This window comes from Mauremys mutica, chromosome 3 (assembly GCF_020497125.1).
Source record: "Mauremys mutica isolate MM-2020 ecotype Southern chromosome 3, ASM2049712v1, whole genome shotgun sequence".
Lineage (NCBI taxonomy): Eukaryota > Metazoa > Chordata > Testudines > Geoemydidae > Mauremys > Mauremys mutica.
In genome coordinates this window covers 137534308-137555183 of record NC_059074.1, presented here as the reverse complement: position 1 = coordinate 137555183, position 20876 = coordinate 137534308, and the positions used below count along the sequence as shown (strand labels likewise).

The 20876-nt window shown below is 40.3% G+C and overlaps 1 protein-coding gene across 7 annotated transcripts in view; it reads left to right on the top strand.

The window, feature by feature from the left end:
- Positions 1-420: 420 nt before the first annotated feature.
- GREM2 (gremlin 2, DAN family BMP antagonist) overlaps positions 421-20876 on the top strand; it is a 46863-nt gene continuing 26407 nt past the window's right edge. Inside the window, exons 1-4 of one of the 7 annotated variants that reach the window (XM_045012041.1) lie at positions 422-675; positions 7048-7136; positions 9788-9940; positions 10470-10649. In XM_045012041.1, the coding sequence (XP_044867976.1) occupies positions 10495-10649 (155 nt within the window). In that variant the 5' untranslated portion in view covers positions 422-675; positions 7048-7136; positions 9788-9940; positions 10470-10494. Of the gene's footprint in view, positions 676-7047; positions 7137-9787; positions 9941-10469; positions 10650-20876 lie in introns of those variants that run through there. The other 6 variants (XM_045012039.1, XM_045012043.1, XM_045012046.1 and 3 more) reach the window with 6 other exon arrangements.

Sequence of the window (20876 nt, the reverse complement as noted above, 5' to 3'; positions counted from 1 at the left end):
ACTAGTAAGGGATTAAAAATAAAAGTCAAGAAAACCAATGTGTTTGAATGTCAAGCATTGCACACAATCACAACCTTCATGTATTCTTAACATTGCAGGTCCTTCAATAAAAGGAAGAAGATTTTTTATTATAGGTGGGTTAGTACAAGGAGGATTTCCCTGCAAGGACTTTGGTTGGAAGTCTGATTTTAAAAGAAATGGTAAAGCTGACCACACGGTTGTAAATCCACAGCCTGGAAGGAGGAAAGCAGAAACACAGCGAGCGACTGAAGTGTCTGTAGCTGCAATGTTTGTGGGTTAGATGAGAAACAAGCACGGAGTGGAGAGGGGGGCGGGTGGAGGCAGAGGGTGGCTGGTGTGATTTGTTTGGTGATCAGAGCCAATAGAAAGCTTAGGCTTTGATGATATCCCCACGCAGTGCCTGAGAAGAGTCAGTGCTGAGTCTCCAGTGTTCCTTTCATATCTGCACCAAAGCGAGCCTGAGACCCTGCAAAGCAAGGCATGCGCTCCTCATTCGCAGCTCTTTTAAATTGAGCTCTTATGGGCATTTGCAGCAGCCTGGCTGAGTCAGAGCTGAGAGGAGCAGCAGCAGCAGCCTACACTTAATCACTCCATTGGATATATAATAACCTCCAGGACGCAGGGAACTGAAGAAAACCCCTCAGCTGGTTGCAGGTATGGAGATCATCATAGCTTATCTGAAGCAGAAGAATTTGATGTTAGTTACTACACATTTATTAGACATTATTTATTTTGCAGGAATTAATTCCCCCCCTTAAAGTTCTGTCATCTTCTACTGTTTAGAAAGGAGAAAAAAAATGCATCTCACCTCTCATTCATCCTGCAGATTTTGAGGAAACAATACTTATTCCTGTATTAAATTTGCACAGTGCAAGAAGAATCACAATAGTCAGTAGAAAGAACAGATTGTAGCTTCCCCCTCTCCATTTTAAAGTGATTCTTTGTGTGCAATAGTTATATCCTTGTGAAAACTTAATTGCCCAGCTTTAGCATATTCAATTTGAAATGATCTACAGTACAAAGCAAGTAGCAATGTTACCATTTTAAAGTAATAGCTTAATATTTTCTAAATATTGTATATTGTGCTCATATGTCCTTCATGTGGCAAATTCCCATGAGGCATGCAACTAAATTAATAGGAGCAAGCTATCAGGTGTCTGTAGATCTAGGTTTTATTTTGAACAACATTCTAAGATAAGCTAACTGCATGGCTTAAAAAAAATCCTTTGGGTATAAGTATCATGAAAAAAATCTCTAACTGCGACTTGTGCCCCTTTGTACCTTTCTTTCTTTGCTTTAGGTTAATTATGGTTTGTGATTATGAAACCCCATGAGGTATCAGCTCCAAGAACAAATACTATTATTTTTTTAATAGTCATGAGTTAGAAATATATATGCAGTGTTTTCCCCCTGCAAATGAGGATTATACTAATACAAACCCATGTATGTCTGTCTCACAGTGAGATCCTGCTTGATTGTCTGATAAAGCAGTCGAAATATTTGCATTTACATAGGTCTGACAAAACTGGAGTCTCAGGTCTTAGAAAAAAATTGCAATGGCATTTGGCTGAGCGAATCCTATTTTTAGTACAGGTTTGTAAAAGTGGTTATATAACTCTTTATTTCTGGTGGATTTTAGAGGACAAAATTAACAGCTCATAACAAGTTAAACCTTCTGTTTTCAAGAACTCCTCCCCCTCAAAAAAGCTGAAGTTAAAGTCCTGTTGAACACAGTTGGATGAACTTCAGTTTTAACAGTTTAACTGCACAAATAACAGTGGAAAGAGTAGTTTCGATAATGAAAACTTAGATTAGGAATCTAAACAATCCTGTTGAATAATAAGCAACAGGTGCAAGAACAAGCAGAATTCACTCACTGAGCCCTAATGAGCACTCTGCATATCAAACCACTTCAAGGCTACTGCATTCAAAGCCACTATGAAATCAACATCATTTCAGGCTCATTTACTTACCACCAATGCATATACGGAATATGTACTGTGTTTCTGCAAGGGATTTATTTTCTTCCTAATGTCTAAAGCCAAGTAGCAAGTACTGTCCAAAATATTTGCTAAAGCTGTTTGTTGCGGTGGTTGTTTATTATTATATTTGTATTGTTAACCTTGAAGTATATTTCTTAGAACTCCTTCCTTTTTAAACATTAAAATTACAGGGGGGGGGGGAAATAACAATTTTTTGTAGCAAAAAATAAGTTAGATTACACTATTCATTTCTTAATTTAACAGACACAAGGTTTAGTGGACAGCATACCAGGCCGGGATTCAGGATATCTGGGTTCTATTCCAGTTTGTGCCACAGACCTTGGGAAAGGGGCTTAACATCTCCATACCTCAGTTTCCCCATGGGAATAATGCTCCTCTTCTACTTCTTCCATCCCAAGGAAGGGAATGAAAGATCCTAAATGCAGCAGCACCAGTGTGATTTCGCAGCCCATGAAGAGAGGGTGACTGAGGATGCTGAATGTTCTCAGAGTGTCCAAAGCCAATATGCTATGAGTGTTCAATATATGCTAGAATAGAGAGGGGCTTTGGTGTAAAGACATGGACAGTCTATCTGTGACTACGTAGATCTGCTGGCGATCCCCCATATGTTGAGTTTGGGGGAGGAATGGTGTGGATTCTACTCTCCCCAACCCTCATAGATTGCCACAGTAACCTCTTACACAATGCCCAGTCACTTGGGCTTTGCACAGGGAAGAGGATTTATCTGTTAATAACAGTTAAACACTTTGATATCTTCAGATGGAAGGTGCTATGGAAGTATGAAGTATTACGGGGAGGAGTCAAGTCTGATCACAGTGAAGATAGAAAAGATGCACAAAGTGAAAATCTATTAACCTGCAATGTAGGATGGAGTCCCCTGTATTCCAGACAGATACAATCAGTCACTTCAGGTGCCCTTAGTCACTCCTCCATCCCCCTTTAAGATCTACTTAATTTGCAATGTTTATTACTTTTGAAGGGATTTAAACTAATTTACTTCCACTGCATCAGATGGAAAAGATTTGAATGAAAAAAATCTATCTGAGATGTCCACTGAGCATCCAGGGCAATATTGACTAATGGTGACCAAAGCTAAATCTAGATGTCAGGGATAGAATTTATGAAGGTGTAAACCCACTAGACCCAAATAAACTCCGTTTGGGGTAAACAAAACCACAGCAGAAGAAAATTATTTACAAACAACTGGTGGATTCCTGTGGTGCTATAATTTAAGGATTCTGCAGGAAACTCAAAACTGAATCCTGTGGGTCTATGGCTGAATTTGGGGAGTGACACCCCTTTGTGGATCAGGAACCCCCCTATTCTCCTCCAAAACAGCACAACAGGATTATACATCATGGTGCCATTTGCTTCCTTATTACAGCTGCACATTTGGGGGAGTCAATGTAGGTCAGACTAGCCTGAGCCCTAGCAACTTGCTGCAGACTCTGGGCTCCCTTCCCAGAGAGCCTGGCTACCCCCTGGATCTTGCTCCACTGCCCACACAGCCTCTTCTTATGGAAGAGTTTTTGCCAGGTTAGCAGAACAGGAGCCTGCAGCTGTCTCAGCTGCCTTCTTCACATTTCCTGTCCCACATCTGCACACGTCTCTCCCCACTGCTAAAAGGGGAGAATTTGACATGTATTACTCTGTTATAAGACTTTAGCTGTATTGTCTGGCAGCAGGTAAATCTGCTAGATGACGAGCAATACAATAAGAATTTATTTGAACAGTGATGTCCTGTTTGTTTTGGGAGTGTGAAAGACTGATTAAGTGATTGTTTGTTTGATGCTCGTCATCTTTAGTCCACAGCCAATGGTAGAGGGTTCACTGCTTTTAAATTGTATTGCTGCCCTGTCCTTCATGCAAGATCCTGCTGTTGAAAAGAGCGTGTGTGTGTGTGTGTATGTAAAATCTAACCCAACAAATATTGTCCAAAACCCCAAAATTCTAATTTGGAAATGTTGGAAAAATTTGACAAGACTGAAAATTCTATTCAGAATTGTGCCATGGTGCCTATTGGAAGTTTAGTTTGGTTGCCTCATACCCCAGTCTATCCTATAGTCCAAGATCTCTGGCTAGACTGTCACCCATGATGCAGCATGGCCACCCTTTTTTATGAACTGCTGCAGTGCATTCTGGGGGTTCCTGGCTGTAGCACATCATGGGAGATATAGTCTGGTTGCAGAGCATGGACCCTAGTGGAGAGTTGGGGTCATGAGGTCCTCCGAAAAACGACTCCCAGAAGGCACTGTCAAGGCATTTCAGATTTGAAAATTTTCAGTTTTCAGCCATAAACCCAAAACATTTTGGTTTTGAGGTATCTGAGGTCTTTTTTTTTAAATGAAAACTAGATCTTTTCACCAAAAATTGGCCAGCCCTATGATTAGAGGACCAAAACCATTTTAATCCAGCAGCAGAGGACAACTGTTGTGCTGCAAAACAGTGGGTATAGTGTCTCCTTCAAAATATCTGTATTGTGCATGCTGTGCATATACCCTCTGCTATACCCCAGGTTTAAGTTTTACATGTAAAGCTGAGATGTCAATGCTGAACCTCATAGCTGACCTAAGAATGCCAGAATGACTGTACTGACTATTCCTAGTAATTATAATTCAGTAATTGCAAAATCATAGATGTTCAAGATGGCAGCTCTATAACTAGAGATCATCTACTCCATTCCCATTGTTCTCAGAATTGCTGCAGCCTGCTTCAGAGGAGAGAAACCCACTGTGGTCTCTTATAGGAACGATTTCTTTTTCCATTCTTGTAGTGTTAGTCTGCTTTGCTACTTGTGTATGAAAACATAACACAGTCTACATTTAAATGTCATAAATGGTGTAGTTACCTCAGTTACCCTTGCAAGACTATTCCACAGGCTATTTCCATAGAAAGCCTACTGTTTGTTCTTCCCTGGTTTGACACCCCCCCCCCTTTTTTTCACATTGGTCTTTATAAGAGTGAGACAGTGACAAATGGCAGGTTATTGCTAAGGCACTGGAAGATTTAGCAAAGTCTGCTTTCCCTGGATACTGCATCACCATTGTCATACTAATTTTAATATGCATGTCATCTTCAAAGGAATGGAAATAATAAACTCCTCTGCCATTTCAGATTATTTTAATATCCATATATAGGAAACATTTATTTTGAAGAAATTCATCCAGTTATAAGGAAAACCAGAGGAAATTAAGATTCTGATCTATCCAAGTACGGTAACCCTCCTAAAGATCAGTTATCTCTGGTTATATCAGACTTAGAAAGCTTTTTTTAAAGACAGAAATTAGGATAATTGAAATACCCTAAGAAAAGCAAATATGGTATTCACCCCCAAAATTTCACTTTTTGAAAACCGCTTTCTCTAGTGTGATAGCCAAAGCACAAATACAACGTTCATGCTATGGATTTATCAGCAGTGCAACATTAAAGCTCTCTTCTCTTTATAATTTATTTAAACAGTGAGGTGAAAGAGAACACCTGAGAGCTCATGCAAAATGCTTAGTTGACTTTGTCTTGTACAAACATTGTTGACATGAAAAATATTATTCAACCCAGTGCTAGAACTGTGATTCTGAAGTCTGAGGGAACTTAATCTTATAATCCATTGAAAACTAGCTGCCTTTCTTTGTTTGTATGGAGTTCTATCATGGATTCCAACTCCAAGTTATCCACTCTGCTACCTTGCTATAATAATAGCACTTAAGGATAGTAAAGCAATGTCTGATATTTTGCTTTAGCACTAATGAAAGATAAACAGAAGTGTTGTCAGTGTACTATAGAAATAATCCTGACAAGAAACAGTTTTCCCTGGTACAAACGTAAGGCCAGATCTTACTTCTAATGAAGCCAAAACCTGTTGGATTGAAATGAAGCAGAATCTGCTGCCCATAAACAGGACACTGGCCAGTCTCCATGTGGATGAAAGCTGAAAACTAACCATGTTAAGATTTTGGTGAGCAGGTCAGAGAGGGGTTGTGTCAGAGGAGGCAAAAACTCATACAAAATACATACCTACCCAACTTTCTGCTGACTGATGCCTTTAGTTCAGAGATGCGCTTCTTGTATGACATACCTCCTTTGTGCCAGTTTCTGATCTATTAATGTACTGGGCACCAGCAGCTGGTCATCAGGTCGGAATGCTGGTCCTAGGAACAAGGAAGTGAAAATATAATAAAATACGTTCAAACACATGCATTATTGGATAGATCCATTAATCAGCCACATGGTTTTTATTGAGACGTTATCATTCAGATTTGGACTAAATGTATCCCTGGTTGAAAGCCTATTGCAGTTAGTGGGGCTTACACTGGGGAGAGAATTGACACTTTGGGCCTGATGGTTCACTACTGATGACCATGGAAATTTTGGTATAGACTTTAATGGGAGCAAGTTTGGACCATTTATTCTTCAAATAGTGACACTTAACAAATTTGAGACAAAGTTATAGAAACTTTATAAATAACATATGCAGACTCAGAAGGAGAAATGTGCTCTCTCCCAGACATTTCCATCTGTCACTCTAAATTGATCCCACAGTGAAGTCATAATGCAGAATTTATGACATCACAAGCCTCTCTGTAACCAAAGACTTTAGATGTCACATACATAGATTATGAAAGAAAACTCATTTTAGTTTAAAAATAGGCGGGAGACCAGTGAAAATGCTGGTAATGTGCAGTGTCTTTTGTCTAAACCTTCTCTATTCTGAAATGACTCCCTCTTCTTGCCAGATCACTTAGACAGTTGAGCAAATGCAACCCTTCATCAGAGATTGAAAAGTCAAAGGCAGAAGAATAGCTTCAGATCATGGACACTATAGTCCAAATTCACCTAACTGTCTTAAATGAAATACTAGGTATGAATTTAGGCCATTGTTTAAAATTCTAAGATAAATTCCACCTTTGTCTATCAGAAATTCATTCTAAATTATGAGAGATTTTAAATACGAATTGGACCATAATAAATATTTCTTGGCTTCCTTCATTTAAAAATATCCTCTTCTCCACATGTTTCTTCTTTATAGGGCAACACTGAGCAAAAAGCTTTACCACAGGCTGCTATATATGATTCGATATGGAATTTTGACAAAGTGCCAATTATCCTTTAATCCAGGTATAGTGCTTCAAGCTAGAAAATGTTGACAATTTCAGTGTTTCTATAGTTGCCTTTAAAAGTATTGTACATATTAACACAGTCTGGAATACTTATCAAGAATGACCACTCTGCCCTTTGTAAAAAGTGTCTTGGGTTTTTTTCAGTTTAAAATGTAATATTGTCTAAAAATTTAGTTTCTTTTGGAAAAACAGTGTATTGTGCCATTCCAAGTCAAGCCACATTCTGTGCTCACAGTTTTGTTTCAGACAAATATGATATTACAGGCAGAATGTTACAGTTGTTTGCCAGAGCGCTGCACTGTGTTTACTATAAGAGGATTAAAGAAAATTTGAAAGTCAGGGCTAGCTCAGTAGGAAATTGATATATGTACATTATACTTGCAGGGACACTCTCTGCCCAGCTGTATTAGGAAATTAATTATTTTATTTATTTAGCAGTTCGGACTTTATCCTCTTAACAGATATGCTATCCATTTAAAACTATGCCAGACTTTAAAAGGTTTAACAGTATAAACGTGATTTGCAGCATCTGAAGTATTATCCTGGCATAGCTCTCTCGTGCGTCTTAGAATTAGCACTCTCATATAGTAGACTAACAATGCTAGAAAACTCCAGCTTATGGATCTTGTTGCTCTCTATAGACTGTGGTTTAATTCCTGGCAGTGCTGCTTGGGTCAAGGATTGTAGCCACAGTCATAAACAACAATTTTCAGAATCTGAGTAAGCTAGACTAGGGTGTAGGTCCTTGGAAAAGATTTCCTGGAGGAAGCAGGAACAGCAATCTATCTCCATATCCATATCCACAGAGTATTGGCAGGCTGTTCTGTTGGGAAGCAATGGCTGTCCAGCCTTGTAGTTGTTATTAATGATTGTTTTTGTACAATGGCCAATATGTGAAATAGAGAGTGAATTCTAAAGGGAAGATAAGGCCATAGGACTTCTTTTCTATTCTCAAATGCACTGTGTTAAGTCATCAAATGTTTGCATGTATAAATGGGCATAACTTTGAGACTCAGTAAAATGTGATTAGGTAAAATTTCTCGAACATATCCCACATAACTTCATACATACAAATCAGTGGTGATGGGAATCCAGAAGCAAGATGACTTAGCAGTAGTAGTAATTTTTATATTTATGTAGGGCTTTTTCATCTCTTTCCCCCCCCCCTTGCAACAATGCCCATGTACTTCACAAATTCAGTAAACGCTTATGTATTACCAAGTTTAGTGCTAAGTACCCAAGTTGTCAGTGGGCCTTCCCCAGTAGTAAGCACTATTGTAAAGACAGTAGAATGACTGTAGGATGAAGGCATTAATACCCACAGGAATCTCCGCCCTGATGTGCTGCTTCTGCCCATGGAAGGGTGATTATCTAGCAAAGCAGCAGCCAGCCAGACTACTGGTTCACAGTGTATGGACTACGTGATGGTGGGAGAAGTCAGGAGAGGGGAGATCTTTTTGGTGATGGACAAATCCCTACTCTTATGGAAAGTGCCATAGTCTCTTTAATGTCCATCTATAGCAGACAGGAACCGTGTGTGTGTGGTGGGTGGTTTTTTTTTTTTTTTTTTTTTTTTTTTAAGCTCTATTCTGAAAATTCCACATGCAGCAAATTGCATGAAAATCAAGGCTCTTCCTTGGAGAACCAGGCCTGAAGAGACCTTTCCTCAGTCTCAATAAGTCACTTGTACTAAGGAGAAGAATTACCTGATCTAGACTGAGTTCTATGCTCACCTGAAATAGACTCTGCAAATATGCAGAATCTTTGACCAGAGATCATCTTCTCCAGGTAAAGGTGAGGTTTGGGCTATTGATTCACTCTGACTCTGATCTAGGCTTTCTTGTCACAATGGTTGTCAAAATGAATGGTGTCACACTGGTAGCTTTGTAGAATTCTGAGCCATCAGAGAGGCTGCTAATGGAGATTGGAGGACTCACTTTGATTTATTTATTAGTGAGATTGCTCAGATGAAGACAGAATGTTGTTTTCTGGGACTTGTAGGAACATATTTTCTAGTGCACAGCACCTGATGTTCTGAATGGGGACTGTTGGGTGCTGTGCATATTTTTGAAAATCTGTATATCTAATGTGGGAACATAAACAGGAGATGAGGGAGCCTGAGCACTTTAGAAAATCTGGTTTGTACAGTGCCACCTGCAGATTAAAAATATAGGCAGCCACAGGTTTCTTTGATTATGATGGAGTGCTGCATATTTGAACTTTTCCATGTGGCTGCATTTTCAGATTGCAGCCATTCCTATATTTAATCTGCTCCATTATGTGCAAATTGCAACCCAAGGCTCCGGCAAGTTTCCAGTTCTGCTCCTCCATTTGAACAAAATTGGAGCCTCTGGCTTTATTTACTCATAACTACATGTTTAGTAGTCGGACATGGTTGACAAAAACTGTTACTGTTGCTGAATGGATAAGACATAAGGCACTTGAGATGTTTGTCCAATCTTTCTTTCTTTTTTTTTATAATGGAATTCAGGCATCTTCAAAATCTCGAAGTGTATTAACCCCAGCATTTCCCACGCCACTATTGGCAGAAAAGCCTACACAAAAGTGACACATGGTTTTAGTTTCTTCAGTTTTTAGGTGCGCACAGGGAGACACTTTAAAGAAGTGATTTTTTTTTTTTTTTTACAGGAAGTGCTGAGTACCCACCCGTCAAGTGTTTCAAGATGAGCACCAAAAACTGAGGGACCCAGAATTACAAGTAACGTTCGAAAAAGGTGGACCAAAAACCTGGATGTGAATTGCTAGCACGTGGAACATCAGGCTGAGATTACAAGGCATCAGGTGGTTAATAGTAGTTATCCTCATACCCACTTTCAGTTACCTCCGTGATACAAACCTTCCGTTTTTACTAAACCCTTTGGCTTTTAGGGGTACATCTACCATTCCTGTGCAATTCTGCAATTGTGTTCTATGCTAATGTTGCATAATGAGGTACGTGGCGTCAGCGCTGCTTGTCTGATGTGCCAGGTGTATCAGTCAGCTGCAAAATTGTTAATAGCTAAGAGATAGCTAGAGCAAAGATTTATACCAAGTGTTAAACATTTTAAGAATGAACAATGACGATATTTTCCTTGTTATCTAAGGCTCCAGTCCTATATCAAGATGTGCAAGCACATTTCCCTGTAACAGTGTGAAATCTGAACCTCAGAAAGATTGTTTGTGGTTAAGACAGAGGGCTGAAACATAGAAGTCTTGTGCTTTATTCTTTACTCTACTATAGACTTCTTATGTGATCTTGGGAAAGTCATTTGTCTTCTTCATGGTTAGTTAGTCTTAATCGGTAAAATGGGGATTGTATCCTATCTTCCAGAGACGTTGTAAGGCTAAATGTATTAATGTTTGCAAAGCACTCTGAGACCCTCACACAGAAGACACTCTTGAGAAGTGCAAACTACTACTATATCATTTCTGAAAACCACATTATTGATGAGAGGAGTTACTATGAAGAACAGCAACAGAGGTTCAGTGGCCTAGGCATGGAAGCTATTAGGTAAGAGTGGTTTGAGAAGGGACAAATCAAAGATTTGCTTGACCAGATTTTCTGAACAACAAAACAGGTTAATTCTGTGATCCGTAAATTTTTTTTTAATGTAACTTAGTGAGTTGCCCTCCAAAGAACAAACATTCTGGTCCCCTGTAACATTTGTCATTTAGTCATTAAAAAAAAAAAAAGACATTCCATATTATCATCTACTTGTTAATTGATCACTACAATGGGGTACATTTGTATAGAACATACAAATAGGTAGCCACAACCTGATAGATGTAAAAATAATGTTTTGATTTATGAAAAAGTTTAGAGGTATGAATATCCATGCAAATTTGTCAGTTGCTCCACATACTGAATAAACTTCATCCCTATTCAGAGGGCCAGAATAATGTCTATGGACCCTTAAAAAAATTGTGATTAAAGTTATGTATGTGATTTATGATGGACCTAAGCAAGTAGAAAATTCCACTATGTACTGATCTGCTCTTCTCCATTATTAAGTTGTTTCTGATCAGATGCAGTCCAAGTCTTCCATTGTAGTTTGTCCTCAGTAGTCACCTATATGATGCATTTTGTATGTGCGCTCACTAGGGTAAGTAGAGAACTTGATATTAGAACTGTTGTAGTTTCGGTGGTGATATAAACTGGGAATAAATAATTGTTGAACTATTGTATAGTGTTTCATCTTTCAGATTCTTAATTGCATGACATTTATACTTCACTATTCCACAAAATAGGGAAATAAAAGGAGGCTCCCAACTGACCATGTTGCGTACAAACAGATAACTTTCAAAATCTAAACCATATTCATCCCATAGCAGCTATGTAAAAGCTCAGATTTGAATAGGAATTGTGCTGGTTTAAATCTGGAAAAATTTCATCCGTTTACGTGGATTTATTGCAGATTTATATTGCTGCGAGATTGGAATCTAACCCCACATTTGCTTGAGACCAGCACAGATATTTTGAGATCTGAAATTGCCCAATGAAAGGCATCCTAAGTAGAGGTGGTGTAAAGAGCTGCATTAGCACTACTGAACTTCATTCTTTGAGAGTCACCTTATTTATTGTAAGATAAATGCACTTTCATCTTTATTTGTATGGAGCAGAAAAGGCATTCTGTGGATAGCATGACTAGTCTGAAGTGTATGCTCTTTCTGGAAATCTCAGAGAGCTTCTTTATTTAAGAGGAGGTTAGGAAAATTAAAGGGACACACATTTGTCCAAAAATGTAGGTTGTGTGAAACTGATTTACAAAAATCAATATCAGTGGAACTGTTTCAATTATTTTTAAAATTCAGATGGCTTTTTTTAAGTTAATGACATTCTCTTGCAGTATTTACAGCCCAAACTATCCAATCAGTGCCTGAGAGCCAGAAAATTATTTGAGAATAAATCTAACTAAGCCTTGCATTTTTAGACAAACGAAAATAAATAGAAATGCAAAAAGTAAACAAATGTGAAGAGTGAGAAACAAACTCGATTTTTACAGTTTTGAACATTCTAAGAGGTTATTAGTAAGAGAATGCATTTATATACCAATATGATTCTAACTTGAGATTGTCTCTTTAGCATTTTAAATAAAATAAAACTACTCCAGTCACTCATTCACTGATCTCTTGATTCAGAGATCGGTCATTATCTTAGCTGAGTACATTCCCTAGGAAATATTGCTAGCTGCCACTCACTTCTTTATTTCAAGATGTCTAGCTCTAAGTGGATATATAGATCGAACCATATCTAAAGATCTGCCAGCTCCCCTGTGGAGGGTGCGGGAGGAGGAGGAAAGGAGAGGAGGCATACCCACCACCTGCCATTAGCTCACCACTTCTTTATTAAGATACATGTGATGAGCAAATGAAGTGGGATCCATTACTGAGAGGGTGTGCTGGCTTAGTGTGGGAAAAGAAAACTAACTCAGTTTTAGCTGGTAATAGATTTCAAATGGAGTAAGGTTTGGAAGTATTAATTGTGTGTTTAGTTCTTGGCAGATGAGTCAATAGTGAATAAGTAACTTTATCCCTTAGGGATGATTTAGCTTTGTCACCATTTAGTAACCTTCGTCCTCATGCTGTGTTGAGACAGATCCTCTGCACATCACGAGAGGATTTAAACAACTATTTTCCCTGATACTGAGTCACAGTTAGGGATGGCCAGCTGAAATAAAAGGAATGTTGGGCAGATTTTTTTTTTATTATTATTTAATCTGCTTTTCAGACTGCAACTATTTGTGTTGGAGAATAGCTGCAAAGAGGCTGGCTGTACATATGTAGCTTTCACTAGCTCCTGTTACAGGGGAACTTTCTGATACCTGCTAATTGATTGGATCTTTGGCTACTTTCTCTGTCACATTCCTGTTGTTGTTTTTGTTTATAGGATTAGAACCACGGTGTATTGGAGAATCAAGTAGCAAAGTATCACTGCGACATCGCCACTCAGTCTGGGTCACCTTCCCCTATCAGCTTACTTCGTTTACTTAAAATGTGTCTATTAGCCCTGCCTTCCATGTGTGTCTAACTTCTAATAAAGGCTCCATATGTGGATAACTTAACCAAAGGGGCCTTATTGCTTTTTGTGAGGACACAGAATCCTGGATATTCCAGACAGATGCATTTTGATGCTAGCACATCCTCTGAGCAATGTGTAAAGGCTCGATTTTACGTCTGGTCTCTGAGGGGATGCATGAGACTGGGCAGTGCATAAGGAGCCTTCTTCCCCTTTCTCTCCTCCCTCCCCTCTCTTTCCCCCACCTTGCTGTCCTGCACAGATTTTGAGGTGGGCTAGTGAGCTGAGAAGGAACGGTGATTGAATGGTTAGGGTGCTAGCCTCAGATTCAGTTACCTGCTCTGCCAGAGGCTTCTTGTGTGACCTTGGGCAAGTCACTTAGGCTTTGCAGCACTGAGTAGAGAAACACAAATACCATCAAAATCTGGGCCTAAGTGACTCGAATGGCGCAGTCCCATTTTCAGAAGTGTCTTTCAGTGAGACGTAGGTTCCTGAGTGCTTAAGTCACTTTTGAAAATGTGACATAGGCATCTAAGTGATTTAGGGCATGTCTACAAGACAGCCCTAAATCGACCTATGTCCACGCTAACCTCCTTCTGTCGGTGGTGCATGCTCTCACCAGGAGCACTTCCGTTGGCTGAGGAGGGGCAGTGTGGGGAACTGATAGCCCAGGCTGTCAGCTCTGTGCCGCGCACTGCCGGTAGTCCGGCTTCCCCACCCTCCCCTGGCTCTTAACTGAGGGGTGGGGAGGGAGGCGGGTAGTTTCTGGGCTTCTCATCTCCATGCTCCTAGCTGAGAGTGGGGGGCGGTGGGGAGGAGCAGGACGAGGGGCAGCAGCCCAGGCTTCCCTGAGCGGGGAGCCTCCAGGCAGCAGCCTGGCTGAGAGTGGGGAACCAGGCGGAGCTGAGCTCTAGCTGCCCAGCTTTCTTCTCACTTTCCTGGCTCCAGCATGGAGCCACGAGATTGACAAGACAGCCAATGTAAATAACACAGTATCTCATGCCTCCTGTTAATTGTGATGGAAAAACACATCCACAGCCTGCTTTGAAAATCCCAACCACAGTTCTGTGGGATGTCTCTCTAATTTAGCTCCCTTATTATATATGAAACTCTGTGTGTGTGTGTGTGTGTGTGTGAAAAGTCTTCCAGTTCCCCACTGGCCTTTTGCAGCAGAGCTTGAGCCCAGCTGCTTGTTTCTTCACACTCACAACTGGTTAGCATAATAGCTCTGGACCCACATTCTATCTCAGAGACATGAACAAAATTCTGACAAGAGGCTGAATTTAGCCCAGTGTTTAGAGATTATCATGAGAGCTCAGATGATGTGGTTTATCACAAGATTTTTCCCCCAACCCCCATAAAATGTCCTTGTATGTATTTTATTCTTACATTTTGCCATGGCTTATTTAAGAAGATTTGTATTTGAAATGTTTTCTCTTTACATTCTGTATTTCAGAAAAAGCCATATAATGTTTCTTTGAATTTTACCCATATGTACTGTACAGACAGGATAGTGTGTATTTACAGTATGGTGTAAGAACATACACATTTCCATATTATACCCATGTCCGTGCCAGTCTAAATGTTTTTAGCTGTGAAATATGTTGTTAATTTTTCTGTCCTCTTGAGGCGCAAGAAATAACAGAAGTTTTGTAGAAGAAAGGACATCAAAGAGTGAAATGAACATATTTCTGACATTTCTATAGTATAGCTCTGCGTTGTTTAGAAAGCTTTTAAGTACAGTAGATGAAATATCTTTTGGATCATTACACTTATATTCATTTTCATAGTATTTGAACTGGTAGGGGATGAGTGTGTTTAAATCTCTGTTTAAAAAAAAAACAGTCCCTTTATAGATAAAAATAGAGGCCCTGATTCTCAGTTTCTAACTTCCTGAGGTGAACATAGGACAGAGCAGGCAGAAGTAGTTTACACCATCTTTGCTTTCCACATATTCAGGAGAAGCCAGGGTCAGTCTAGCCCCAGTTGTAAGTTAGAGCTACTCTGATACTGCTTGTCTTGGCTGTGTACAAGTTCTGGGAAGCAGAGAATTGGCAGAGCGCACAGTAGTCTGGCCATGCCTCCTCCCTGCCATTGGCCTGCTGTGACATTCCCCAATTGAAGTATTTCATTTTGGGTCAGTTCGACATTGAACTACATCTACCAGAGCTGCCACAGTGCATCATGGGAGTTGTGTTTGTGTTCCTCATCCCCCTCAGGAATCAAGGCTATACCGGGGCTGGACCACATCTTCCATGATGCACAGTGATAATGGAACTCCCCTGGTGAGTCACAATGGTTCAGCCAGAGGAAAGGCTGTTACTGTATCCTCAGAGATGTAGTCCATCTGGGGAGCCCCGCTCACAAAGGAGATGGGGGGGCATGGGGTACATGATTTACCGATCACAGGAGGCTGCTTGCTGGGGTTCCCAAAATAAAATTATTTTTAAGATTTTTTCCCAAAAGAAAATTGAAAAATGTTCCTGTGAAAAATTTCAATTGTGGAGAAACCACATAACTGTTGGAGATCCATCCCATTCAGTATTTCCATCATCCCTGGGGAAAATCTCTTATTTCTTTGTATCTCTGCCTCCAAAAGGGATTTTTATTAGCTCATGGAGTATTTTCAGGTCAAACAAGGCTTGCTTTTTTGTGATGAGTAAGTGAGCCCCTTACTTATGTACTAGCAGAGGCTGCTGGTGGGGAGTGGTAGCCTGGGCAGTAATGGGGGGGGGAGGGGTTTGCCCTCCCCACCTGAATGTCACAGGGGTGATGGGGTGGGGAGCAACCAGACTTCTCCCTTCTATTTGGCCCTGCTTCCTCCCCACGGAGGAACATTGTGGGTCTGGGAGAGCGAGCAGTGATGCCAGGCACTCTGTGTGTCCAGGTCGGTTTCCCTGTGTGGGCTGCAGAAGGGGGGAGGGGTGGGCAGGAGAGAAGTTCCTGATGCCTCACAGTACCGCCCAGGTGGAGAAATTGATATGGACGCGCAGAGCACCTGGTGTTGCTGCTCACCACCCCAGCCGCCCTATATGGTTACCAACCTTGAAATGCAAAAAGAAAAGGCATCCCCCGCCACAAGGCAAGATTGCGGCAACCAGAATCACAGGGCAACTCCGCAACACCCCCTCCCCACACCCAAATAGCCACTTACGGTATCTAGAGAGAGCGCACACACAAGATGAGACAAATCGCACCTCTTCTCGCTCTTATGTGGCTCAAACCTTCTCCCCCACATGCACATGGTGCTCTTGGATGTTGGTGGGCACTCAACTGCAGTATTTTCAGCAGTTTCGATCTGTTGTTGCTTTAAACTGTGGAAGTGGAAACACTGCAGCATCTTTAACTGAACACGGAAACTTTTAACATTAGCTATCCCACTGCATTGTGCAAAATAATGCAAATCTTTAGACCCACGTAAAAATAAACATGGCAAAGTAAATTATTTTTCTGGCAAATCCATTTAAAAAAAAAAAATAGCCAGGCCAGTCAAATGCTGACCAAGTGAACATAGTCTTCTAGGGGACACAGAAGTATGTTTAGGGGAAGGGGAGTGAGCAGCAATGGCAGGAGCTCTGTGGGTTCAGGTCATTTTCTTCATGTGGGCTGTGTAAGGTGAGAGCAGCTCCCGACACTCACAGCAGAGCTCCGGCTTTGAGCTATTATAGTTATTTTCTAGGCTACTACAAGCAACTTACCCCAGAAACACAGACATCTAGATACTGTGCAGTGAACATAAGATCTGAGCTGCTTCCCAAGCCTCTGTGCAGTGTACAGCGTTGAGTGTGTCAAGCCTGGGTGAGCAACAGAGTGAACGGGGAAGGTTAAATGTGAGTGGAATGTGCTTAGGCAGATGGGCAAAGGGGACAGGCCTTAGTACTGGATTTGTTTGTTGTGTGCATTGCATGTTTATGTATTTAAAAGCAGGGATACATGATTTAGTTACAGAAAAGTGCTCGGTTCTGTTTATTCAATAATTTGTGTGTGTGTGGTTTTTTTTTTTAAGTGATAGCTGGTAAACATGGCAAATAATGAAGTTAAAACAAAAAAATTAAGGGTGACTAAATAATGCACGTAAACTTATTTCTGATTTTAAGTACCACTAACAAGTGCTAAATCCAGATGTTAGATCTATATTATTAGGCCCCTGGTCCTCCCAAATATAGAAATTAAACGACAGCTAAGAACTGTGGTAGGCTAATCCTGTTACTGATCAAGGAACTGAAGAGACCAGAGGCAGGTAAGCAGATATGTGCAAGTATTATGATTTTTATTGAGGCAAAAACTTACAACCTGCATTTTTGCAAACTATACTGAGTCTGATTCTGTTCTCACTTCTCCTTGCACTTGTTTCACACTGGTTTCAATGGACTTGAGCTTTATTTACATGGGTTTAAAGCAGAATCAGTCCTTATGTATTTAGTTATGAAATCTGCTCCTAAGAAAAAGACTGAGATTTCCCCCATTTAGATCCCAATTCAGGAAAGTATCCTTATTCAACAAAGCACTTAAGCACATGCTGAACTTTAAGCTCAGGTTTAAGCCCCATTGACATTAAGTTCATCATAGTTCAGCATGTGTTTAAGTGCTTTCCTTAGTTAAAATGCAGTTATACATAGGTTTTCAATGTGAAAATGGCATCTTCTCCCCATGTGTATTTAGAATTAGAGTTGGCGTTTGCTTACTTGACTGAAAATGTCTATAGTTGTGGTAGAGCTGTGCTTTGCAATGCAGCTAAGAGTGAGTGAGCAGGATTCTATGATATCAAATGTATCCCCAGGAGAACTTTAAACTAAACTAGTTCCAACTATAAAATCTGTTTTTTGGTGACATGTGAACCAGAAGGAATCTAGCTTGGCTTTCCAATCTCAGGATAAGTTTGCAGGGCCAGCAACAGAAAAGTCACAGTAAATTGAGCAGGTTTGACATTGAGAGTAGATGAATATGGGACTCCGTGCTGATAGTTTTAAAGTCCCTTTTCAGAGCAAAACTTGACCTTAAGACTTGCTGAGCTCTGTATCCTGTTCAGTCCTCATGGTGTTCAGAGGTGTGTGTCACTTCCTATTTGCCCATTCACAATGCCCCATCTTTCCCCTTGTGCAGAGCAGTCTCTAAAATCCAGGTAATTACCAACGTCAAGTCATAAGAACATGAACACCACACCAATTAAAAAAAAGGAACACTGGCCACGTAGTGACGTAAACTGTCTCCACCCATTGCTAAGCCCTGTTTTGCTGGTGGCTCCCTTGGTGTTGGCTGTCACTGATGATGAAGGCAGGTGTCTCTCTTGGTATAACAGCTGTATATTTGTTAATAAAACTTCATGTGCAGCCTTGCAAGCTTTTCCTTCAAACCACCTCTACTTGAGGAGAGAGAAGCTGCATCACTTAGGTGGTTAATAACCATTCCCATTCATTTCCTAGCCTGTCAGCTGAGACTGCCAACAATTCCCATCGTACTGATGATGAGTTCTTTCTGAGGTACTACAGACACTAGTCCCCTAGAAACACACCTGCAACCACCATCTAATATCACAGGATTAGTGTAGGCCATTGTCGTTCAGTGCCACACACACAGGCCAATTCATAATATCAGTTAATTAAAAACAAAATATAGGCTTTATTTGCTCCTTTGAAAAGGGACCATTCAAATATGTTGGAATTTTGAGACCATTAGAGTTAATCATCCCTGTTAGGAATTAAAATTGATTTTAAAAGGTAGAAACATTAAAAATAATACAGTACCCCAAAAGTGCAATCCTGCTGTCACAGAAATGAATGGCAAAACTCTCATTGACTTTAGAAACAGGCTGAGGCCCCAAAGATTAGGAATTTGGTAGGTGCCTTGTCATTGTTAGTGTGAGATCCATATTTAACTGGCAGTCTTTTCTGGAAAGATGATGTGGATGAGGAACTTTTGCAGTGTTTTAACCTTAAGAGCAGATTTTGCAACATGCCACAGAAGAACATTGACATAAATATGGGAAGGGAAAGTGACTTTAAATTGTGTTTAAATATAGCATTTGCATCTGGCCCAGATGCATCTGTTGGGGTCTTGCTTTTATTACTGTAAAATACTGGCATTTAGAAACACTGAATCATGTACTTAACATCAATTAAAGCTTCTTGCACTAGTCTTTTCTTTATATTCTCTTGTTTTTTGGTCTTTTTGTTCCTTGTTTAGGCTGTGGGAGGATAACACTAGAGGTAGAAGAGAAAGGGAGGAAGGGCTGATTAAAAGTACAGCAAAATGCTTCTTAATTTATCCTGAGACACAGAGCTACTTACTGAGATATTTCAGCTGCAAGGGAAAGGTGCAACTTGGGAAGATCACTGTAAGGCATAGTTTACAGACATAGTTTCAGTTGCATCCTGGAACTAAAAGTGATAAAATACTTAGAGCTGTATGAAGATATAATTGGATCCAAAGTACAGCTAGATAGCTATTCTCCCACCTTCAACTTCCTCGGTAATGGTGGCTGGCACTGGCAGTCAGAAAGTCTTAATTGTAGTTCAGAGTTGATGAGCCTTTCCAGAAGCTGGTGAGATCTCCCAGCTAATTTAGGGCTCTTCACAAATCAAAGTAAATCAATGATTCCATTTCAGCACAAAATAAGAAACAACAATATAGTGACTAGCTATGAATGTGCCATTTAACTCCTAGATTAGCTATATTACAAACCTTCAGTGCAGTCTCTGAATTCTTCATTTATACTGTACTTGTATTGCATTAAGAGAGATTAGGGTCAGCTCTGCTTTGCTTAAATGATTTGCCTGTTACAACCAATTTGCTGGAAGAATCGCATTGCCTGTGAAGAGTTGTACAAAACAGGATGTCAGTGTTGTGATGCCTATAATTACTGCATGTGTTCAGAAAAGTTTGAATAAGCTTAAGATAAGCACCCAAGAGTGTTGTCTATTAGTCAAACTGAAGCTAAACCTTTGAGCTTCTCCCATCAATAAATTAAAGACCCTACACCAAATCCTCAGTTGGTGTAAATCCATATTGCCCCCATTGAAAACTGCTGAGGATCTGGCCCTGTGTTTTGAGGCAAACGTGTACAGAGGATGAGTTTAAGGCATAACAGGAAGCTGTAGGATCTACATGTGAGGCATCCAATAGAGTTTACAGTGAAGGGAGAATGGAATGATCAGGGTGAAGAACAGGGAGAAACCAGATGGTCATTTCTGTAAGATGCTGAACACCCTCCTCTCCTATTGAGTAGATAGTGTTATAGTAGGGTTGCCAACCCTCCTCCCCGCACTCAAACACCCTCCCAGAGTCTTAGGCAGATTGGGGGGGGTGGAGTTTGGGGGGGCAGGCTCTGGGTGTTCTGGCCAATCCCAAAATTTCTACAAACCTGCTGCCCCTGCCATTGGTCCCACACCTCCACCACCACATCATCAGAAAATAATTGTTGCATTCCACAAAGTGGTGGGTGTAACTGAATTTCTTCATTCTCAAGTGGTTAAAACCTCATCCGTAACATTGCATTAACGTAACATTGAGCAGATCATCCATTTTTTTTTTTTTTTTTTTAACACCACCACATAGGAGACAAAATAACAGCTGTAGTCTGGTACAAAAACACATGCATATTACTCATGCTCCTTTTTGTTTGTAGAGGTCACCCATTCAAGTCCTGAGTAGGTCCAACTAATTTAGCTTATAGAAAGACAACAGACTAAGCCAAGACAATGCTTTAACATTGGCTGAGCTTGG